Genomic DNA, 22,374 nt, shown 5'->3' on the forward strand with positions numbered 1-22,374 from the left:
CTACCAAGGAGAGTAGAATAGAAGATTGCCTTGATGAAGAACAACAAAACTGCAGACACCAGGTTGAGAAGCAGCACAGGGGCAGAGAAAGTAAAAGAGCAGGAGTAGGATTCCTCATAGCAATACAAAATAAATGACTGTTCTTGTTTGAGACTTTTCTTCTCTTTAATTTCCATTTACTAAAATTGGTACATTTGGGTAGCTATTTATGACGAGGAATATTACTGTGTTTTCTATTTTTTAAATTTAGCTATGCCATTTATCTTGTGTTTTCACAATAATTGGTGCTGTGAAAAGATAATGGCTTCCTCTAAGCCTGGATTTCCTCATTTTCAATGAATTGGTTAGTTTTTTTAAGAAGTCAAAATAATGGACTAATGAAGTTTGTGAGGAATGACTTTGGCTTATAACTGAAAAAAAATGTCTGCAGTTCAAGATATGGTCTGTCATCAAGTAGGAATTTTTTATTTCTGCACACAATTTTGCACCTTATAAGTTTTATTTTTTTGCTGTATATTTTGCAAGTTATAAGGATTATATGGATTATATGAATATATTTTGGGAGGATCCACTCCAATGCATGTAGTGTAACTACAAAACTAATAGTATAACCACAAAAGTTTTGTTTCCTGTATTATAACTTTAAATTTAAAATTATCATAGTTCCTTATTTTAAGCTCAAGTATACAATTACTACTGATCTTATCAACTTCACCAGGAAAGTATTATTCCTGGGGTTTAACCTAGCAGAGACATAGCTACTATTTTACATAGCATATATACTCCTATTCCCCTTCCTAGATAGATAAATTTGAAATTTATATAATTAAACATTTTAAGATAAATAGCTGGTGCTTATGACCCCTGCTCCAAAAGATCTGATTGCAGAATGTAGTAAAATAACTACCTTCTGATTCTTGATTTCCATTATCCTTCCCAATATCATAGTAGTGTTTTCTTAATAGCACAAATAATGAATGACTCATATTAAACAGTGTCAGCTATAGATTAACTGTGACAGGTCTTTATTTTTACTACTGTTATTTGCCAATCTTTCCTAATTCTATAATACTTCACGTAAATATAGACTTTTAATAATAATTTGGAAAAATTCCTAAAAATCACATTACATTAAGGAGAGAATGCCAGACTATAGAATTAAAAATGAGATTTTTCAAAACTAAATAAAAGCCATCTATTTAAGTGTATGAAGCCCTAAGGAAAAAAAAAAGTAACAAATGCAAAATGTGTAAGCTTTGGATAATTATATGCTAAATTGAAGAGCCAAAGAAATGAGAACTATAGCCATAATTAGTGCACAAAGTTGAAATTAGTAATTAGTACATAACGTTGAAGAATAATTCAAGGCACATAAAAGGATATTTTAAGTTGACAGTCATTTTAAAATGCTACATTAAAGAGAATCACAAGTACATATTAAGTATGTATGAAAAGTAATTATCTTTAAGGAACATTTTAAAGATTTATAAAATTACACAGGCTATTGAATTCATTCATACATTAGTGTGAATTTAATTTTTTTTAATTTAGATTGTCATTTAGGATTCTGCAGGAAATGAGACTTTGGAAATATGTCAGATACAATTTCTTGAATTCCAATCAGCCATCTCCCTACTTCTATTCCTTTCTTTTTTTTTTTTTTTTTTTTTTTTTAATTTTTTTTTCAACGTTTTTTTATTTATTTTTGGGACAGAGAGAGACAGAGCATGAACGGGGGAGGGGCACAGAGAGAGGGAGACACAGAATCGGAAACAGGCTCCAGGCTCCGAGCCATCAGCCCAGAGCCTGATGCGGGGCTCGAACTCACGGACCGCGAGATCGTGACCTGGCTGAAGTCGGACGCTTAACCGACTGCGCCACCCAGGCGCCCCTCTATTCCTTTCTAACAGAACCCTAATTTTGTTCACATTTTGGTAGCAAAGTACTCAGAGAGTGGAGGAATCACAATTAACCTAATCAAATTTCCCTTGAGTATCTGGTTTAGTGGTGGGCAGATTACCCAGTTGTAGCCAATAAGTCTTGATAGGATGTCTACAGGGTCAGCTTTTGGATAAGGATTCTTTCTGGATCAAAAAAAAAAAAAAAGAGGAAGGGGGAGGAGGAGAAAGGAGGAGGAGGAAGAAGAGGAAAAAGAAGAGGAAGAAGAAAAGGAGGAAAATGAGAAAGAGAAGAGGGAGGGGGAAGGAGAGGAGGAGGAGAAAAGAAAAAACATGCCAGTAGAAACACTGTATTAACTTTGGATGCAGTTATGTGAGACTCTGATACCTACAGCTTCAATAGCCATCTTTGGACACTAGGGGACAAGAATAAGACAAAACCTAAGCCTATGACACTAGCTGACTGGCAAGATGCGGAGTTTGGGACCTAGAAGATATTACTGAGCCACTGATTAACCAACCCTAGAACTACGTCCCTCTAGAATTTGTTATGTGAGATAACATCTGTTATATGTCACATTTGCTCAATGACCCTGTTTTGTGGACCCTGTTACGTGGAGTCAAAATATACTCTACCTGATATGGCTATAAAAAGCAGTATATGGGGCACCTGGGTGGCTCAGTCACGGTGAAACATCTGACTCTTGTTTTTGGCTCAGGTCATGATTTCATGGTTTGTGGGTTTGAGCCCTGCATTGGGCTCCATGCTGACAGCCCGGAGCCTGCTTGAGATTCTTTCTCTCCCTCTCTCTCTCTCTGTCCCTCCCCCCTCACTCTCTCTGTCTCTCTTTCAAAATAAATAAATACACTTCAAAAAAAGCAGCATATGGCCAGGCACATACCCTAACCCTAACCCTACCACTAAACTTTAATCCCTAACTCCTAACCCTAACCCTTACCCCAAACCTAACCCTCTGGAGAGCTCTTTGAACTGCAGGATACTGGGCACACACCATCACCTTAACCCTAACCCTAACTCTAATTCTAAACCTATACCTGGATCCAAAAAAGCAGGTTCATGAACACATGATTAAAACAAAACAAAACAAAACAAAACAAAACAAAACAAAAACCTGAGAAGCAGCCTATTTATTCTGTAGAAGACCTCAAACATTTAAATATTGGTAATATTTCTAAAAATGGATGTGAAAGTAGAGATAAAAACAAAAGGAACAATTGAACAATTTTTTAAAGAATATTTATAGATCCAAACCCCATCCTTGCCTCAGCTCAGTAGATGCTGTCATGTCTGTTCTCATCCCAGCAGAAGTCTGGGGTTTTATTCTCTGGATAGGTCTTTGAACTGCAGGCTGCCAGGTACATACCCTCACCCTAGCCCTAACCCTAACCCTAACCCTAACCTTAGATTTGAGAAAAAACAAAAAGATCACACACATACCCCCCCACACCCCCCCCACACAAATATTACTCAGCCATAAAAAGAATGAAATCTTGCCATTTGCACTGATGTGAATGGAACGTCTTCTCTGTCTCTTCTCCTCCCCCATTTGTATTCTCTCTCTCAAAATAAATGAATAAACTTAAAAAAAAACTATCCTATGATACAGTAATCTCACTTCTGTGTATATACTGAAAAAATACAAAACACTAATTCAAAGGGAAGCATGTATTCTTATGGCAGCATTATCTATAATAGCCAAAATATGGAAGCCCAAATGTCCATCGATAGATAAATTGATAAAGAAGTGACATATATATGAATATTTTTCACCAGAAAAAAGAATGAAATCTTGCCATTTGCAATGACATGAATGGAGCTAAAAAGTATTATGCTAAGCAAAGTAAGTCCATCAGAGAAACACAAATACCATATGATTTCACTCATAGGTGGAATTTAATAAACAAAACAAATGAGAAAAGGGGAGGAAAAAAAGAGGTAAACCAAGAAGCAGACTGCTCACTACAGAGAACAAACTGATGTTTACCACAGGGAGATTGGTAGAGGATAGGTTAAATAGGTGATGGGGATTAAGGAGTGCACTTGTTTTTATAAGCACCAGGTGTTGTATAGAATTGTTGAATCATTATACCGTATACGTGAAGCTAATATTATACTGTATGTTAACTAATTGGAATTTAAATTGAAACTTGAAAAAATCACTATTCATTATGGGTGGTCAGTGCATCTGTGGATAATAATCCAAAAGTTATGTGGGGCACTGTATTCAGAACCCATGGGAGTATGTTCAAGCAGGCCAGAGAGCGACCTTTGTATATTCACATCAAATGCCAGCTCTCACTTACAATCATCACTTTGTAAATACAGAAGACTTCCAGCTCTCAAAGTTGTATAAATAATAAAGAAAAATCCAAAGTAACCAAATCATAGGTCAGGATGGCCCAACATGCCTTTCTGAAAAGGGTCTCAGATCAAGTAAATGTTTCTACACTATTCCATATACACCTTGTCAACTACCAAACATTTTGAATTGTAAAAAATAGAGCAACACAATGTGTAAAGTGAAAATAGCTCTATATTGAAACCAGAAAACTTAGTAGTGAGTTCTGGCTCTACTAATTATTAGGTCTAAGACTTTAAGCTTCACTTTTCTCATTTGCGAAATTGAGATAATACTTATGAATTTTTATGAGCATTATATGTGATAATATAAAAAATGTTTTATCTATTGTAAAATAACATGCAAAGCAAATTATTTAGTGACATACTGTAGGTAGATGTTTGTAAAATGAGAGAAAGTTTCCTTTATTCACTGTAAAACTGGATAGACTTGACAAAAGTTAATCACCCTTTCAAGTTTAAGGCAACTTTATGGGTTTCTTTTCATGTGATGTCCACTGCCAAGATAGAGAGGCAACACCAAAGAACAGCTCATGCCAAAATACATGTATTTATGAGGACCCTAAATTGTATTGTAATTTTTATGTTATTTTATTTTATTAATATAAAAATATGCCATTTATTTCTTGTAATTCATGATACAAAAGCCAGACAAAATCATTACAAGAAAAGAGAATACCTAGTAGTGCAATTGCTGGATGGTAAGGGAATTCTATTTTTAACTTTCTGAGGAACGTCCATACTGTTTTCCAGAGTGGTTGCACCAGTTTGCATTCCCACCAACAGTGTAAGAGGGTTCCCCTTTCTCTGCATCCTTGCCAACATCGGTCATTTCCTGTGTTGTTAATTTTATTCATTCTTACAGATGTGAGGTGATATCTCATTGTAGTTTTGATTTGTAGTTCCCTGCTGATGAGTGATGTTGATCATCTTTTCACTTGTCTATAAGACATCTGGATGTCTCCTTTGGAAAAATGTCTATTCATGTCTTCTGCCCATTTTTTAACTGGATAATTTTTTGGGGGGGGGTGTTGAGTTTGATTGTTCTTTATAGATTTTAGATTCAAACCCTTAATCAGATGTCATTTGCAAATATCTTCTTCCATTCTGAAAATTGCCTTTTAGTTTTGTTGATTTTTTTTTTCCTTCACTGTCCAGAAGCTTTTTATTTTGAATAAGTCTCCATAGTTCACTTTTGGTTTTGTTCCCCTGGCCTCAGGGAACATATCTAGTGAGAAATTGCTACAGCCAGTATCAAAGAGATTACTGTCTGTGTTCTTCTCTGGGATTTTGACTGTTTCCTGTCTTACATTTAGGTCTTTCATCCATTTTAAATTTATTTTTGTGTATGGTGTAAGAAAGTGGTCTAGTTTCATTCTTTAGCATCTTGCTGTCATTCCCAACACCATTTGTTGAAGAGACTGCCTTTTTTTTCCATTGGATATTCTTTTTTGCTTTGCCAAAGGTTACTTGACCTTATAGTTATGGGTCCATTTCTGGGTTTTCTGTTTTATTGATCCAAGTGTCTGGTTTTGTGCCAGTACCATACTGCTTGATCTACAGCTTTGTAATATAACTTGAAGTCCGGAATTGTGATGCTTTTCTTTTTCAAGATTGCTTTGGCTATTCAGGGTCTCTCGTGGTTGCATACAAATTTTAGGATTGTTTGTTCTAGCTCTGTGAAAAATGCTGTTGGTATTTTGATAGGGATTGCATTGAATGTGTAGATTGCTTTGGGTAGCATAGACATATTAACAACATTTGTTCTTCCTTTTTTTAGAAGAAGAAAAACTTTATTTATAGATGTCAATGGTTTGCTTACAAAATCCTAAATAATCCATAAAACAGGAACCAGCACTTATAAGTAGATTTAGCAAAATTTCTGGATATAAAGTTGTTATGTAGTAATTAACTAATTTTATATACTAGCATGAAACAGTTGAAAAGTGAAATTAAAAAAAAAAAGGCATAACAGATATAGTTAAAGTTCCCTGCCTTTATCAGCCCTCATTCAACTGAGCTCTGTCTTCTTGACAACCCTCTCAACCTTCTTCCCTTGCTCCAATAGGTGGCCACAACAGCCCATAAGAAATAAATAAGAAGTGATATATAAATACTTATCAGAATTAAAACAAATTCTATAAAACACTTTGATAATTAAATTTCTAATGACCTATAGGCAAAAATGAAAGACTTCAGAGAAAGGTATGGGGATTGAAAGAAATTTAGGGTTACTTTAGAGTGACCAAAGAATCACAAAGAATAGATGGATGAGAGAGTCAAAGAAAGGTCTTATTTTGGGGCACTGGGTGGCTCAGTGGGTTGAGCAACCGACTTTGACTTAGGTCATGATCTCGCAGTTCATAGGTTCAAGCCCTGTACTGGGTTCTGTGGTTACAGCTCAGAGCCTGGAGCCTGTTTCAGATTCTGTCTCCCTCTTTCTCTGCCCCTCCCCCACTTGTACTCTGTCTTTCTCTGTCTCAAAAATAAATAAACATTAAAAATTTTTTTAAAAAATGTCTTATTTTATTTAACTCCAGACTGGCTCTTTGTCTTAAGAAGCAAAGAGTAAAGTTAAATATAAAGAGAACTGTGTTAGCTATGATTATCATATTTTTGTTTGTTAATTGGTAAGAGGAAAACTGGAACTTTTTGAAATATTTATTTATTTAGCATTCTAGAAAGAATATTTCTATATAAATTAAAAGTTCACATATTGTAACTTTCAATGACAGAGTAGGTATAGGATAATTTTTGTTACAGGAAATTAATGTGTTCACTTTATTATTTTTTTTAATATTTATTTTTGAGAGAGAGAACAGGGAAGGGGCAGAGACAGAGAAAGACACAAAATCTGAAGCAAGCTCCAGGCTCTGAGCTGTCAGCACAGAGCCTGACATGGGGCCCAAACCCAGGAGCCAAGATCATGACACAAGCCAAAGTCAGACGTTTAACTGAGTGAGCTACACTGGCACCCTCACTTTATATTTAAATAAGTTACTTTGTTTCAGTCCATCACCATGTAAATTGTAGAGATTATTTTGATGATCAGTATAAACGAGGATTTTTCATCTATTCTTCCAATTAATGAGCATGGAATATTTTTCCATGTCTTTGTGTCATCTTCAATTTCTTTCATAAGTGTTCTCTGGTTTTCAGAGTACAGATCTCTTACCTCTTTGGCTAGATTTATTCCTAGGTATTTTATTATTTTTGGTGCAATTGTAAATGGGATCAATTCCTTGATTTCTCTTTCTGCTTCTTTATTATTGGTGTATAGAAATGCAACAGATTTATGTATGTTGATTTTATATCCTGCAACTTTACTGAATTTGTGTATTGGTTCTAGCAATTTTTTTCATGGAGTCTTTGGGTTTTCTATATAGAGTATCATGTCACCTGCAAATAGTGAAAATTTGACTTCTTCCTTGCCATTTTGATACCTTTTATTTCTTTATGTTGCCTGATTGCTGAGGCCAGGACTTGTTGAATAAAAGTAGTGAGAGAGAGTAGTGAGACTGTCTTGTTCCTAACCTTAGGGGAAAAGCTCTTAGTTTGTGCCCATTTAGGACGATACTAGCTGTGGGTTTTTCATATATCACTTTTATTATGTTGTGGTATGTTCCCTCTATCCCCACTTAGTTGAGAACAGAACAATATTGGAGATTTAAAAATTCTAAACAAGTACTTAACAAATCAAATGTAATATATTAAATGTTACATCATATTTAAGTAGATTTATTCCAGGAATACAAGGTTGGCTTATAGTAACTAATTCATGAAACTCATATTAACAAACTAAAAGAGAAATACCATATGATAACTTCAAAAGGTACAGAAATATTATTTGACAAAAACCCACATCTACTCCTAATAAACCTCTCAGCAAACTAGGAATAGAAGGGTACTACCTCAATCTGATTAGGAGAACTTGTGAAAAAATGTGCAGCTAACATCATACTTATTAATAGAAGATTGAATGTTTTCCATCCTAAAATCAGGGAACCACCAAGGACCCCTACTCTTATCATCCCAATTAAAAAATCAATTCTATTTATAATCACTAGAAATGTACAATATAAAACAAAAATTAGGCATAAATATAAGATGGCCTTCAAAATTTCTTCCCCACAGTATACATGATTTGTATAATTTCGTCTCCTTGAATGTGGATGAGACTGTCAAAATGATAGCAATATATTTTACTTCCATGATTATGTAACATTTATGGCAAAAGGAAATTTGCAGATGTAATTAAGATCCCAAATCAGATTATTTTGAATTAATCAAAATGAGGATTTCTGGGTTGGCCTGACGTAATTTGGCAGAAGCCCTTAAAAAGCGTGAGTAAATTTCTCCTGCTGACCTCAAAGACAGAAATATCCATGAGTTCAAAAGCTGCAAGGAACTGAATTCTGCCACCAACCTGAATAAACCTGGAAGAACACCCGGAGCCTCAGATGAGAATGCAGTCCTGGCTGATCCATAGATTGTAGCCATTAAGAGCCCTAAGCAGTGGATGCAACCAACATGCCCAATTTCCTGACCCACGGAAACGGATAATAACTGGGTGGTGTTTGAGCCACTAATTTTGTGGTGATTTATTTGTAAGCAATAGAACACTTACACAGATACCATTTACAATAGTATCAAAACATATGAAATAATTGGAGATAAATATGACAAAATATGTGAAAGACCTATACAATGAAATCTTCAAAACATTGCTGAGAGAAATTAGACCTACAGAAATAGTGATACATGTCTTCTTCACAGAAAGATGGGAGAATTAATGTTGATGAGTCATCAATTCCTCTCCAAATTTATCTGTTTTCATTCCCAATTATTATCAAAGCAGACTTATTTTGAGAAATAAGCTGATTCTAAAATTTATATGAAATGCAAAAGATCTAGAATAACAAAATTTTTAATGAATAATAAAGTAGGAGCAGTAACACTTCAAGTACCAAAGAACTACTATACAGCTACAGCAATCAAGACACTATAATACTGACCTAAAGATTGCCAAATAGCACAGTGAAACAAAATGGAGAGTCCATAAATAGACCCCTACATTATGAATAACATTTTCAACAATGGTGCAAAGGCAACTAGGAAAGCATATTCTTTTCAGCAAGTGGTGCTGGAACAACTGGATATCCATATTCAAAACAAATAAAAACTTTGATCTATACTTCATGCCATATTAAAAAGTAGCTTAAAATGATTCATAGATATAAATGTAAACACAAAAACTATAAAAACTGAAGAATCACAAGAGTAGACTTTTGTGACCTTGGGTTTTTTGCAACATCATTTAAAGCATAATTCATAAAAGTATAAATTGATGAACTACACTTTACCAATTTTAAAAACATCTGCTCTTCAAAGGACAGTTAAGAGAACTTAAAGATAAGGCACAGACTAGGAGAAAATATTTTCAAATCATATATGACAATGGACATGCATGAGAATTCATAAAGAACTCTCAAAATTCATAATACGGAAATTAATGCAATTTTTAAAAAGCAAAGCATTTGAACAGACACACCAAAGAAGATACACAGATGGCAAATAAGTATGTGAAAGATGAGTAATATCATGTGATTAGGGAAATGCAATAAAGCCACAATGAGATGCCACCTATGTATCTATCAGAATGGCTAAAATTAAAAATACTGACCATACCAATTTTTGTCTAGGATAGGGAAGAATTAGGACTGTAATATATTTCTGGTTGGAATGTAACTATTCCTAGGTAACCATTCATTTCTAGGTATATACCCAGGAGAAGGTAAAACATATATCCATACAAAGACTTGTGCACATATTTCATAGTAGTTTTATTTGTAATACCAAAACACTGGAAACAATCAAAATGTTCATCAACAGGTAAATGGATAAACAAACTATGGTATATCCACACAATGAATGAATACTCATCAATAAAAAGAATGAACTAATGATACATATCACAATATAGATGAGTCTTAAAATAATTATGCCGAGTAAAAGAGGGTAGATGAAAAAAAGCATATACTGCATTATATTAAATTCTAAGAAATAAAAATGAATGTAGAACACATTTGCATCTAGATCCTTCATTGCTGATATGACTTTCCAGTAAATTACTGATTCTAGGACTGGGGAGGAAATAGACAAGATGAGTCTGGAGCGTCTTTTAATGACAGAAAGTAAGAAAGTGCTAAAACACACACACACACACACACACACACACACACACACACACCACAACACAAACTCTTCCAATGCCCAAAGCTGGAACAACTTGAGCAACAAAATAAAATAGTATTGAATTATAACCCAAAGTATAAAATAAATATCCATGAGCTCATACTGATATAAATACAAGATTAAAGAAATTAGTAAATGGGGAAGAAGGGGGTGAATCTCCTATGCAGAAGAATTCCAAATAAATTATGTAGACACTCCACCCTAAAGAAGGAAGAACAGAACACCCTATTCCCCCATACTCCCTTAAGTGGGGGCTTCTCATAGTGACTTCCCTCTAAAGTTCACAGCATGGAAAGAGGGAAAAAAGAGTAACTGTGCAATGGAGAAACCTGACAAATACTACTTCATCCAGTTGATTAAGGTTAACATCAAGAGTGTTAGGTCTGAATGACAGTATGTACGATGTGACCAATATGGTATTTTACTGCTGTGATTTTCCTCCTCAAAACCCATAAACCCAGTATAACCATGAGAACAACATAACATTCCAATAAAAGGGCATCCTGCAATATGCCTACCAGACTCCTTAGGACTGTTAACATCATCAAAATAGGGAAAGTCTCAGAAACTGTCACAACCAAGAGGAGCCTAAGGAGACATGACAACAATGTAATATAGTGTCCTAGAAAAAAACCCTGGAAATAAAAGAACATTAGGTAGAAACTAAGGAAATCTGAATAAACTATGTGTGTTAGTTAATAGTAATGTATCAATATTCATCCCATAATTGCAACAAATATACCATATTAACATAAGATGTTAATTGGAGAAATTGTATACAAAGGATATAGGGGAACTCTGTATTATCTGCTTAATTTATCTGTAAATCTAACACTGTTCTAAAAAGGTAAAGCTTTGGGGTGCCTGGGTGGCTCAATTGGTTGGGGGTGCAACTCTTGATTTCGTCTCAGGTCATGGTCCCAGCGTCGGGATCACACTGAGCATGGATTCTGCTTAAGATTCTCTCTCTCCCTCTGACCCACTCCCTCGCTCCCTCTCTAAAACAAACAAACAAACAAACAAACAAACAAACAAACAAACAAACAAACAGTAAAGGCTATCAGTAAAAAAACTGAAGGAGACAGTCCCAAAGCATATATGTAGGTGTATAATTTAACATGTTTAATAAATCAGATATGAATTAAAAAGAAAAACTAATGTATAGTGACAGAAAACAGGTAAATGGTTGCCTAGGGACAGGTGGGAAATGGCAGGGACAGGAGGAGATAAGAAAGAGCAGTAGGAAAGGATTGAAAAGTGGTGTGAATAAACTTTTGGTGCAAAAGGGTATATTTATCATCTTTTTTATGGAGATGGTGTCACAGATACGCAGATATGTCAAAACTTCATGAAACATACATTTTTTTTTTAAATTTTTTTTTCAACGTTTTTTATTTATTTTTGGGACAGAGAGAGACAGAGCATGAACGGGGGAGGGGCAGAGAGAGAGGGAGACACAGAATCGGAAACAGGCTCCAGGCTCCGAGCCATCAGCCCAGAGCCTGACGCGGGGCTCGAACTCACGGACTGCGAGATCGTGACCTGGCTGAAGTTGGACGCTTAACCGACTGCGCCACCCAGGCGCCCCAATACATTTTAAATATATGCAGCTTATTGTATGACAGCTATACCTTAATAACGCTTTTCTTTTCAAAGTATAAACAAACTGACTTCCAAACTTGAATTCTCTTCCCCAAAAATAGTCTTCAAGAATATTTGGAGTTAGTCCTGTCACATCTGAATTTGATAGTAAATTTTGTTTCACTCAAAGATTCATATATTTGGGAATTCCCATGCCAACAATGCTAATCATCCAGCATTAAATTTCATGGCGTCATGGTGATTTAGGACATGCTGGGCTTCTTTATTACTGTTTTCCCACTTCAAAATTTTAAATCTTATAGAAACAAAGTAGTCAGTCTGGCTGGCTTGAGGGAATTTTTATAACCAATCAAAATCGAGCCAAATATAGTTTGTCATTTAAAATGAAACCCAGCACCAATTTTATGGCTATAGCAATATGAAAACCAAATTCCAAACCATCTGCTATTTAAAAATTACACCCCAAAGAAGGTTGCCATTTTGCCTGGGTTTAAATCTAACTAGGCTACTACTACCTTTATAATGTTGGGTTACTCTATGCCTCAGTTTTCTCAACTATGAAATGGAGATAATAGTATCCACTTTACATGATTGTTGAAGGATTAAATACATTAACACATGTAAAGGTCTTAGAAGGCTACCTGGCAATTCTATACAGAGTGTACAAATTCTACAGATTCTATGGCATAAAATGTAAATGAAAATATATGTTGGCACAAAAACTTGTACACAAATGTTCATAGCGACATTATTCATAATAACTTTAAAGTGGAAACAACCCAAATGTCCAACAAGTGATAAATGGATAAATAAAGTGTGGTACATCCACACAAATTAAATATTATTTGGAAAGGAATTTAAGTATTGATACATACTACAACATGGCTGAATTTTTAAAACATTATGCTAAGTTTAAGAAGCCAGGATAAAAACACCACATACAGTATGATTCCATTTATATGATATGAAATGTCCAGAAAAGGCAAATTCACAGCGAAGGAAAGTAGATTGTGACTGCTGGGAGATTTGGGGTGGGGAGAATGAGGTGTGATTACTAATGGGAATGAGGTTTACTTTGGGGGTAAATGCAAATGTTCTAAAATTGATAGTGGTGATGGCTACTCAACTGAATATGCTTAAAAAACATGAGATAGTATGCTTTATAATGGGTGAAATATATGGTATGTAAATTATATCTCAATAAAGCATGTGAAGTGGTTTAAAATAGATTGAAAAGAGAAAAGCCTGAAAGCAACAATGAAAGTATTAATAATAATAAACTGGTTCACCTCTCTAGTCTCATTTTCTTCCATTCTCATATTTATTCTAAGATTAATCCATAATGGATGGCCTCCTGGCAGTTCCCATATTATGTCTTCCTATTTGATGTTCCATGAACATACTCTCTCTGCTTCCTGGAATTCACTTTACCCCTCTTCTACCTCCCTAACTCCTTTATATCCAAAATGTGTTAGAATAAGCTAATTGCTAGAACAAACAATTCCAAAATCCAGTGGCCTACAGGTTTATTTCTCATTCATGTAGACCTGCCCCAGGTGATTTAGGGATCCAAGATCCCTAAATGGGTTTTGCCCCAGGTGATTTAGGGATCCAAGATCCCTAAATGGGTTTTGCCCCTCCTGGAGTCTTGGAGTCTTCCACTGTATTCTCTATATCTGAAAGAATCTGTGGGGCATCAGCACAGACAGGATGTTGAGGAACTTTCCAAATGATTGATTCAGTTTTGAATATGGTATTTAGGATGACATCAAGATACCCAATGGTCATGGGTTCAGCAGATTGTTACTTTATAACTCTGTATCTCAAATATATTGCAATACTCTCTCCCCTGTCTACCATATCTTATGAAGTAAGAAGTGATCTACCTAGAAAATAAACCTGAAAGATAATTATTTTTAAGAATAAGTATGTTGAGGAACTCTATTGAAGAACTTACTATGTAGCACAGAATATAAGAATATAAGAATATAATCTAAGGAAAACTTTCCTAAAATAGTATTAGAAGTTGGAATGAATTCCTTAGGACAAATCAAACTATGGTACCCAACATCTAAACTTCCAGAACAGGTCAAGAGGTATTATCAACTATCTTCCACTCCTAAATTTCTCTGCCACATTGAGGACTGTTTGAGAGAAGCAAGACACCTTGGATGTATTGAGAGAAATTTGAAAGTATTCGCTTTCACGGAAGTCATAAGAGAGAGGATCTCTTTTGTATTATTTAGGATCATCCTTGACGCATTCACTCTAAAACATAATAAAGCCAAATATCTTCCTCGATGTTAAATCTTTACAAAACTGAAATCCTGAAAGAATCCATTCGCTTTTCCAGTTAGATTGGGCATGATTCTTAATTGGTACTAAAACATCTAATATGTGTATGAAGTTCCATCCCACAGCACCTGCCATTCAGAGTGGAATCAGACTAGCGGTTGGGAATAACAACTCCAGAATTTCAGATCAGGCCTGTAATTGGTGTAGGAGAGGCTTTGGGCGGGGCATCTCGATAGGGAGGAGACGTCATTAGAAACCTGTGGGGCCAGTCTACAGCTGTCACTACTCGAGTTAAGCTTTATAATATTTGAGTGTTCGAAGTTCTGGAGCGTAAGCAGCATTCTCAGTACGAACTAGTTTCACTTGGCATTTGAATGAAATAGGTAAACCAATGGCGTTTCGTCCTCTTAGACTGCCGAGAAACCAAGTAGTCCCAGGGTTTTAATGAGAAGGAAAGTAGGACGGCGTCAGGGATTGGGAGCTACAAGGCACGCACTGGGTTGAAGCCAGAGAAAAAGTCGGAAGATAGAGCTGCGCCTGTAATTGCTTTCGAAGCCGCAGCCACTCGAGTGCCGGATTGTAAGTACTCTGCGCCTCCCATCCTCGGACTGAAGTCGGAGAACTCTCCCAGCTAGGCGACGAGATTCTGCACAACTACCTTCTTTTGCTCTCCCCACCAGACTAAGGGACAGAACAACTGCCACCCTTCCTCTGCCTACCAGATGGGGAGGCAAAAGCAGTAGCTGACCAGCGCCGCCTCCTTCCGACCCGGGAGGTGGGGATCTCCCCACCCCGCCCCGCCGGGTCCAGCCAAATTCAACATTAATTTTCTCCTCCCGCTGCTCCTATATTCCCTACACCCCCACCTCCTTCCCCTATCCCTCCTCCTTACAAACAGGGGAGGAGATAAGGGGAGTCCAGGTCGTCATGACAGAGCTGAAGGCAAAGGAACCCCAGGCTCCCCACGTGGCGGGCGCCGCGCCCTCCTCCACACTGCTCCGAGCGCCTCTGCTGGGACTCCGGGACGCTGGCCCTTTCCAGGAGAGTCAGACCTCGAACTCCTCGCCTGTAGTCTCAGCTATACCTATCTCTCTGGACCCGTTGCTCTTCCCTAGGCCTTGCCAGGGACAAGACCCGGACCCGAAGACACAGGACCAGCAGCCGCTGTCAGACGTGGAGGGGGCGTATCCCAGAGTTGAAGCCACAAGCAGTGCAGGAGCTGGCAGCTCTAGACCCCCAGAAAAGGACAGAGGGCTGCTGCACAGTGTCTTGGACACGCTACTGGAGCCTTCAGCTTCCGGGCAGAGCCACACCAGCTCTCCTGCCTGTGAGGCCGCCAGCCCTTGGTGCCTGTTTGGCTCTGAGCTTCCTGAAGACCCCCGGGTTGCCCCCACCACCCAGGGGGGGTTGTCTTCGCTCATGAGCCGGCCAGAGGGCAAGGCTAGCGACAGCTCCGGAACGGCAACTGCCCACAAAGTGCTGCCCAGGGGTCTGTCACCGCCCCGACAGCTGCTGCCCCTGACCTCTGGGAGCCACCATTGGTCTGGGGCCTCAGTGAAACCAGCTCCGCAGCCTGCTGTGGTAGACGTAGAGCAGGAGGATGGCTTGGAGTCCGAAGGCTCCGTGGGTCCACTTCTGAAGGGCAAATCCCGGCCTCTGGGAGGCACGGCAGCTGGAGGAGGAGCTGCAGCCACCGCTCCTGGGGTGGCCGCAGGAAGCGTCACCCTGGTCCCCAAAGAAGATTCCCGTTTCTTGGCGCCCAAGGTCGCCCTGGCGGAGCAGGACGCGCCAGCGGCGCCCGGGTGCTCCCCGCTGGCCACCACGATGATGGATTTTATCCACGTGCCCATTCTGCCCCTCAACTCGGCCTTCCTGGCCGCCCGCACCCGTCAACTGCTGGAAGGGGAGAATTATGACGGCGGGGCCGCGGTTGTCAGCGCCTTTGCCCCGCCGCGGGGCTCACCCTCGGCTTCTTCCACCCAGGTCGCTGCTGGCGACTTCTCCGACTGTGCGTACCCGCCCGACGCCGAGCCCAAGGATGATGCGTTCCCGCTCTACGGCGACTTCCAGCCGCCAGCCCTGAAGATCAAGGAGGAGGAGAAAGGCACCGAAGCCGCTGCCCGCTCCCCGCGGCCGTACCTGGTGGCGGGTCCCAACCCCGCAGTCTTTCCGGATTTGCCGCTGGCGCTGCCGCCGCTCCCTCCGCGAGCGCCGTCGTCCAGACCCGGGGAGGCCGCGGGGGCGGCCGCCGCACCCGCCAGTACCACAGTCTCGTCCACGTCCTCGTCTGGGTCGACCCTGGAGTGCATCCTGTACAAAGCGGAGGGCGCGCCGCCCCAGCAAGGCCCGTTTGCTCCGCCGCCTTGCAAGGCGCCGGGCGCAGGCGCCTGCATGCTGCCGCGGGACGGTGCCTCCACCTCAGCTTCTGTTGCTTCCGCCGGGGCGGCCCCTGCGCTCTACCCGCAGCTCAGTCTCAACGGGCTCCCGCAGCTCGGCTACCAGGCTGCAGTGCTCAAAGAGGGCCTGCCGCAGGTCTACCAGCCCTATCTCAACTACCTGAGGTGAGGGTCCCGGGCGGGGCGCGGAGTGCCGTACGCATCCCGTGAGTAGCAGCCCGGCGCCTTCGTCGCCGCTCGCTCCAGGTCCCAGGGTCCTGCTCACCCAAGTGGCCGCAAGGGGGTGGGTGGCCGGGGCGGCGCACAAGGGTAGTTTGGTTTCCTTTTTCTTCCCTCCTCTCACTATTTTGGGGACACAAGGGGGGCGCGTAATATGCCGGTTTTGGAGCGTGCCTCCTCGAAAATATCTTCTGAATTTTACAAATCTGCGAGATTTCGAGGCGAGATCAACCCTAATTTAAAATGTGCAGCGTCACTATAGGTGCGCAGTAATCCAGTGGAGCTGGGGGGGGGGGGGATGCGGCGGGGGGGGGGATGCGGCGAGTTGGGGGCTTTACAAAATGGTTCTTTTCTTTGAACGATGTTTACTGGGAATGTCTTTAGTAGAGACTTTAAGGCACAGTTCCTCCGGGAGGGGTGGTACTTAATGTTTGGTAGCTAGCCAGAACCGAAAGCAGAACCTGACGGGTTTTGGACCTTCAATGGCTGTATTATCATACAAATTTCAAGACTCCAGTTATGTGTAATATAGTTACATTATGGATTTAAACATCAATCTCTCCAGTGCACTGTATTCTAATATTGTTTCGGATTCGCTACAACTTTTTTCACACAGGTTTTCAAAAACATTTCAATTTACATACCGAAGGAGTGTGATTTTAAAATCCCATAATGTTCGGTTTAGACTCTTCTGTGTTGTGAAAGGTAAAACAGTGTCAGTATATTGAACAATTCTTTAAAATGGCAAACACATACTCGTTTAAGTAAACAGCCATTACGGGGTGTTTTAAAAACTGAAAACAAAAGCAGTGTTAAGTACGATTGAACTAAAACAAAAACACGTTTACTGTTACGATGTGTACAGGAAGGGCATAACACTACATTTGTCAAAGAATAAGTTGATTATTCTATATAAGGAGTTTTGTAGAAAGAATTAAAAAAAAAATGGACCTTAGCTTTTCTGAACATTAAATTATATATTATTCTTTTAAGTTGGTGCTGCTGATGAATGACTAATAATTTACAAATGTGATGGATCCTGTAACGGTACACCTAGTTTGCATGCCTTTCAAGGGTGTGTATACATATGGTGCTATATTAAAATCCTCTTTCACTCTGTCAATTTTCTTAAGAAAACTTTAGTATTAGACAGTGGTGCACCCAAAAATAAATGGAGTACTTTGTTTTGCATTTCAAGGCCCGATTCAGATGCCAGCCCGAGCCCACAGTACAGCTTCGAGTCCTTACCTCAGAAGATTTGCTTAATCTGTGGGGATGAAGCATCAGGCTGTCATTATGGCGTCCTCACCTGTGGGAGCTGTAAGGTCTTCTTTAAAAGGGCAATGGAAGGTAGGCTCTTTATTTTTGGTTTAATTGTAGACCAAGATTTATTAGATTGTAAATCTGATATTTTTTATATTTTAATTGTCCCTTCTAAGAAATGGTGATATTTCCATATAATTTAAAATATATGACTGTGTTTTAACAGTATGTTTTTATTTATAATACTCAAAATTGAATGTGGTTTGAACATTCCATACTCTTGACTAACGCTTTCGATATTAGACTCAAGTTATACTAATCTTGGGGACAGTGCTGCTATTGTTCATTACCCATTTAGCTTTAAAGAAATCGCTTGGCTGTAATTGTATTTTCATATTTCTATTATATATTATATGAAATATGTACTAAGCTTAAAATTTTGATCAAAAGAAAAATGGTAAAAATCATCAAAATTATGTATATGTACTATGTGTATTTGTATATATATATAATGCAGTTACAAATTTTCTACATGATTTTGTCTTTACATGCATATTTATTAATACTTATATAATGGTAATTCTAAACAAATTTTTAAAAATTCTCATTTTGTTTGGCATATCTTTATAAATAAGTATATAAGCGGATAGGAGTAAACAGTTTAAAGCAAAAGAAAATTGTGGACATCGAAGTAACAATTTCTGTTACTTTGCAACAAGACTTTCATGTTTTTAAAATTGTCTAAATTACATATTTATCTAATGATTTTGGATTGACCTACATAATGTATTTTGGATTTGAGCTCTAAAAGAAAATATTTTTAAATTTCTCTATCAACACTAAATTCTAAGCAAATGCATTTCTATTTGAAGATAAAAATACACTTAAAGATCATTTCACATTTAAATTCTAACAATCAGTATATATTATAAGGAGCCGAAATGAGTTTAAAGTTCCCTCTGGAGTGCTGAGATCACACCTAGACAAGGAACCAAAGATCTGAATGCTTGCTTTTTTGCTTCCTGTTTGTGAGTTTTCTGATTTCAAGAGTTTTCTACTTATAAATAGGAAAGGAGGGAATGGGAAATTTTTACCTTAAGGGAACTTTCAAAGGAGTTTGATATGTATATTTGATATGCACCAAGAGAATAAAATCTAAAAGGCATTTTAAATTCACTATTTTTGTAGATGCCTAACAGATGATTCTTTACAACTATTAAGCCTTTTTTGATAAAAATGATTCCCAACTATTTATTAGTAGTATTTGTAATAATTCTACTTAAATTAATTCTTCTTAAAGAATATTTGCTTTGTATATATCTAGAATATGATTTTTTTTCCACAAAAGATGAATGTATTTAACTGTTACTGAACATACGTATTCAGCTTCAGGGGGTTTTAATTGCATTTTAAATTAATTGAATCACTGTGTGAAAAGAGGCTACATGAGAAAATGGACACAACTGAGAGTGGCCTTAAGTTTCCTTTGGACATTATTTAGTCATAGTTACAAGTTGAATTTCTTTGTATGAATGAGTTGATTCTCCAGCCAATTATGATTGGAGTTACTACTCTCATCGGACTTTGGTTAATTTCTTGAATGCTTCTTTCAACATTAGTATGATTTCCTTTATTCTTACTGTCTCCTTAGAGTAGTCTAATTTTGTAAGTGAATGACTCCCATAGAATCCCCTGAAGACCAGTTTTTTCTAGCCCAGCTCCATCTCTTTATAGATAAGCAGGTCCCAAAGACATAAATTTCAGTTTCCAAGGATCATACAACTAGTTAGTAACTAATTGTTGGTTACCATAGGTTAGATACTCTTTCATTGCAGTGCTTATAAATCAGAGATGGTGTGCACAAGAAGGTATATGACAAATGTTACTTAATTTTCAGAAGTTACTTCAGAATGTGCATATAGAACCAAAAGCACCCTAACTTAAATACTAATTCTTTTATAATATTATAATAGCATCTAAAACCACATAAAATGTCTTTCCAGATTTACTCTTAGAAAGCATTTGTTGAACAACTATTATTGACATGGTCCTCTTTTAGTCCTGAGTAGTAAAAATGAAGCACCTTTATTTGGCAATGTTTATGAAAAAAAACCTCAAGGTATATGTTTATAAATCATTCACGAAACTAGAACAAGATTACAAAACTATATGAGTAAGTTCATTCAACAGTTATTTTATACCTCTTATATTTAGATCTGTGCTTTAGATATTCTTCCCCTGACTTCACCTCTCCCTGCCTTACATATAAAATGAAGATAACAGTAGCTGCTCCTCAAAGTTGTTATGAAGATTAAATGGGTATATACATGCAAAGTATTGAAATAAATGTCTAGCATATTGTCAGTTTCAATTGGACTACAGCTTCTGTAGTCAAGAAGTTTATAATAGAGTTTAAGAGGTAACATATATGCATGTAAGTCCTTTTGGCATGTAAAATAGAGATTGACTAAATGCGCAGATAAGCAAATCTGTAAAATGGTTAAGTTTGTGTGGTTTGTGAGTTGGTGTGTTTCGTCAGGGGGAAGTTAGTTGTAGGATGGAATGTACATGTTGTATAATAATGGCAGAAGATTTCATGGAAAATATGAACTTCATTTGGTTATTAAAGGACAAGTAAGATTATTGATTTCTGGACATTGAGTAGTGCTTTTAAGTGTATATGTTCAAAGAGGAGTAAAGAGATTAAGATTAGACTAAAACTTGAAGAGTTATATGAGGAAATCATTAAAATTAAAGGATGGGAAGTTTAAGTGCTGGTGTTTGGATGAATTTGGAGAAAATCAGTGGTTTAAGGCAAGATAATAGAAGTTTCTGGGAATTTTCATAAGTAAAAAGATGAGTAAAAGGATTTAATAATTGTAGAGGTATAGCCAATGTGAAATCTTAAAGTAGGGCTGTGTGATCAGCTAGTTCAAGGTAGACTATGTGTGGATACCAGTATGTCCAGAAGTTGAAAGTCAGTGGTCAAAAAATAGATATTGTTACCAGGAATAATAATGATAACAGCATTTTAGAGTGCTTTCCGTGCAGCAGTGACTATTTAAGTGTTTTATGGGTGTTCTAATTCATTTAATCCTTATAATATACATATTATTTATTATTTTTAGTTTCCAAAAAGGTAACTAAAACCCAAAGGTGTTAAATTGCCTTAATCACAATTAGGAAGTGGTAGACTCAGGATTCAAACCCAAGTAGTGTGACTCCAGAATCCGTGCTCTCTACCAACTACACTACATTTCTCTTAATAGGAAATCCTGTTTAAATTTCAAAGAAAAACAATAGAGCATTGTAAGAAAAAATGTGAGCCAAATGATAAAACATCTAGGAAGGTAAAAGTGGAAGTAAAGGAGATTGCAAGATGAAGGGTGATTAAAAGTGTGTGATATAAATGGGGGTGCCTGGGTGGCTCAGTCGGTTAGGCAGCCGACTTCGGCTCAGGTCACGATCTCGCGGTCCGTGAGTTTGAGCGACGCGTGGGGCTCTGTGCTGACAGCTCAGAGCCTGGAGCCTGTTTCAGATTCTGTGTCTGTCTCTCTCTCTGCCCCTCCCCTGTTCATGCTCTGTCTCTCTCTGTCTCAAAAATAAATAAACGTTAAAAAAAAATTAAAAAAAAAAGTGTGTGATATAAATGGATGGATGATACTAATTTCACCAAGAACCAGTTTCCCTACCTCTCTTCCAAGTTGGGAGTAAGAGACATTAAAGCCTGTAAAGAAGTCACCGGGGAAAACTGGGTTTCTCTTGGTATAAGACAGAAGAGAGAAGAGGCAGGGAAAAAAAATCACTTAGGAAGTGGGTACACAGGGATCAGAAGAGATGACCTCTCTTACCCTAAGAAAATGAATTAGCCAAAAGCAATTGGTTGAATAGCTCATTGCATTCCTTTACTAAAGGCTGGAATGGACCAGAAAGTTGTCGGGAATTGCTCTAATACCTTTCAAGGAGATGAAGTCATAATGACCCACCAGTTCTATAAATGCAGGTCTGTGATTTTATATTAAGAAGGAAAAGATAATTTCTCATTGGCTTACCTCTGTATGTACTG

At 38.0% G+C, this 22,374-nt stretch overlaps 1 protein-coding gene across 2 annotated transcripts in view; it reads left to right on the plus strand.

Moving 5' to 3' along the window:
• Positions 1-14,716: 14,716 nt before the first annotated feature.
• The window catches only part of PGR (progesterone receptor), a 107,188-nt gene continuing 99,530 nt past the window's right edge, over positions 14,717-22,374 (plus strand). For both annotated transcript variants that reach the window (XM_058687385.1, XM_058687386.1), the window contains exons 1-2: positions 14,717-16,991; positions 18,244-18,395. In XM_058687385.1, coding sequence (XP_058543368.1) covers positions 15,358-16,991; positions 18,244-18,395 — 1,786 coding nt within the window. In that variant the 5' untranslated portion in view covers positions 14,717-15,357. The remainder of the gene's footprint in view (positions 16,992-18,243; positions 18,396-22,374) is intronic.

The sequence above is a fragment of the Neofelis nebulosa genome, chromosome 10 (genome assembly GCF_028018385.1).
Source record: "Neofelis nebulosa isolate mNeoNeb1 chromosome 10, mNeoNeb1.pri, whole genome shotgun sequence".
In the NCBI taxonomy this organism is placed as follows: Eukaryota; Metazoa; Chordata; class Mammalia; order Carnivora; family Felidae; genus Neofelis; species Neofelis nebulosa.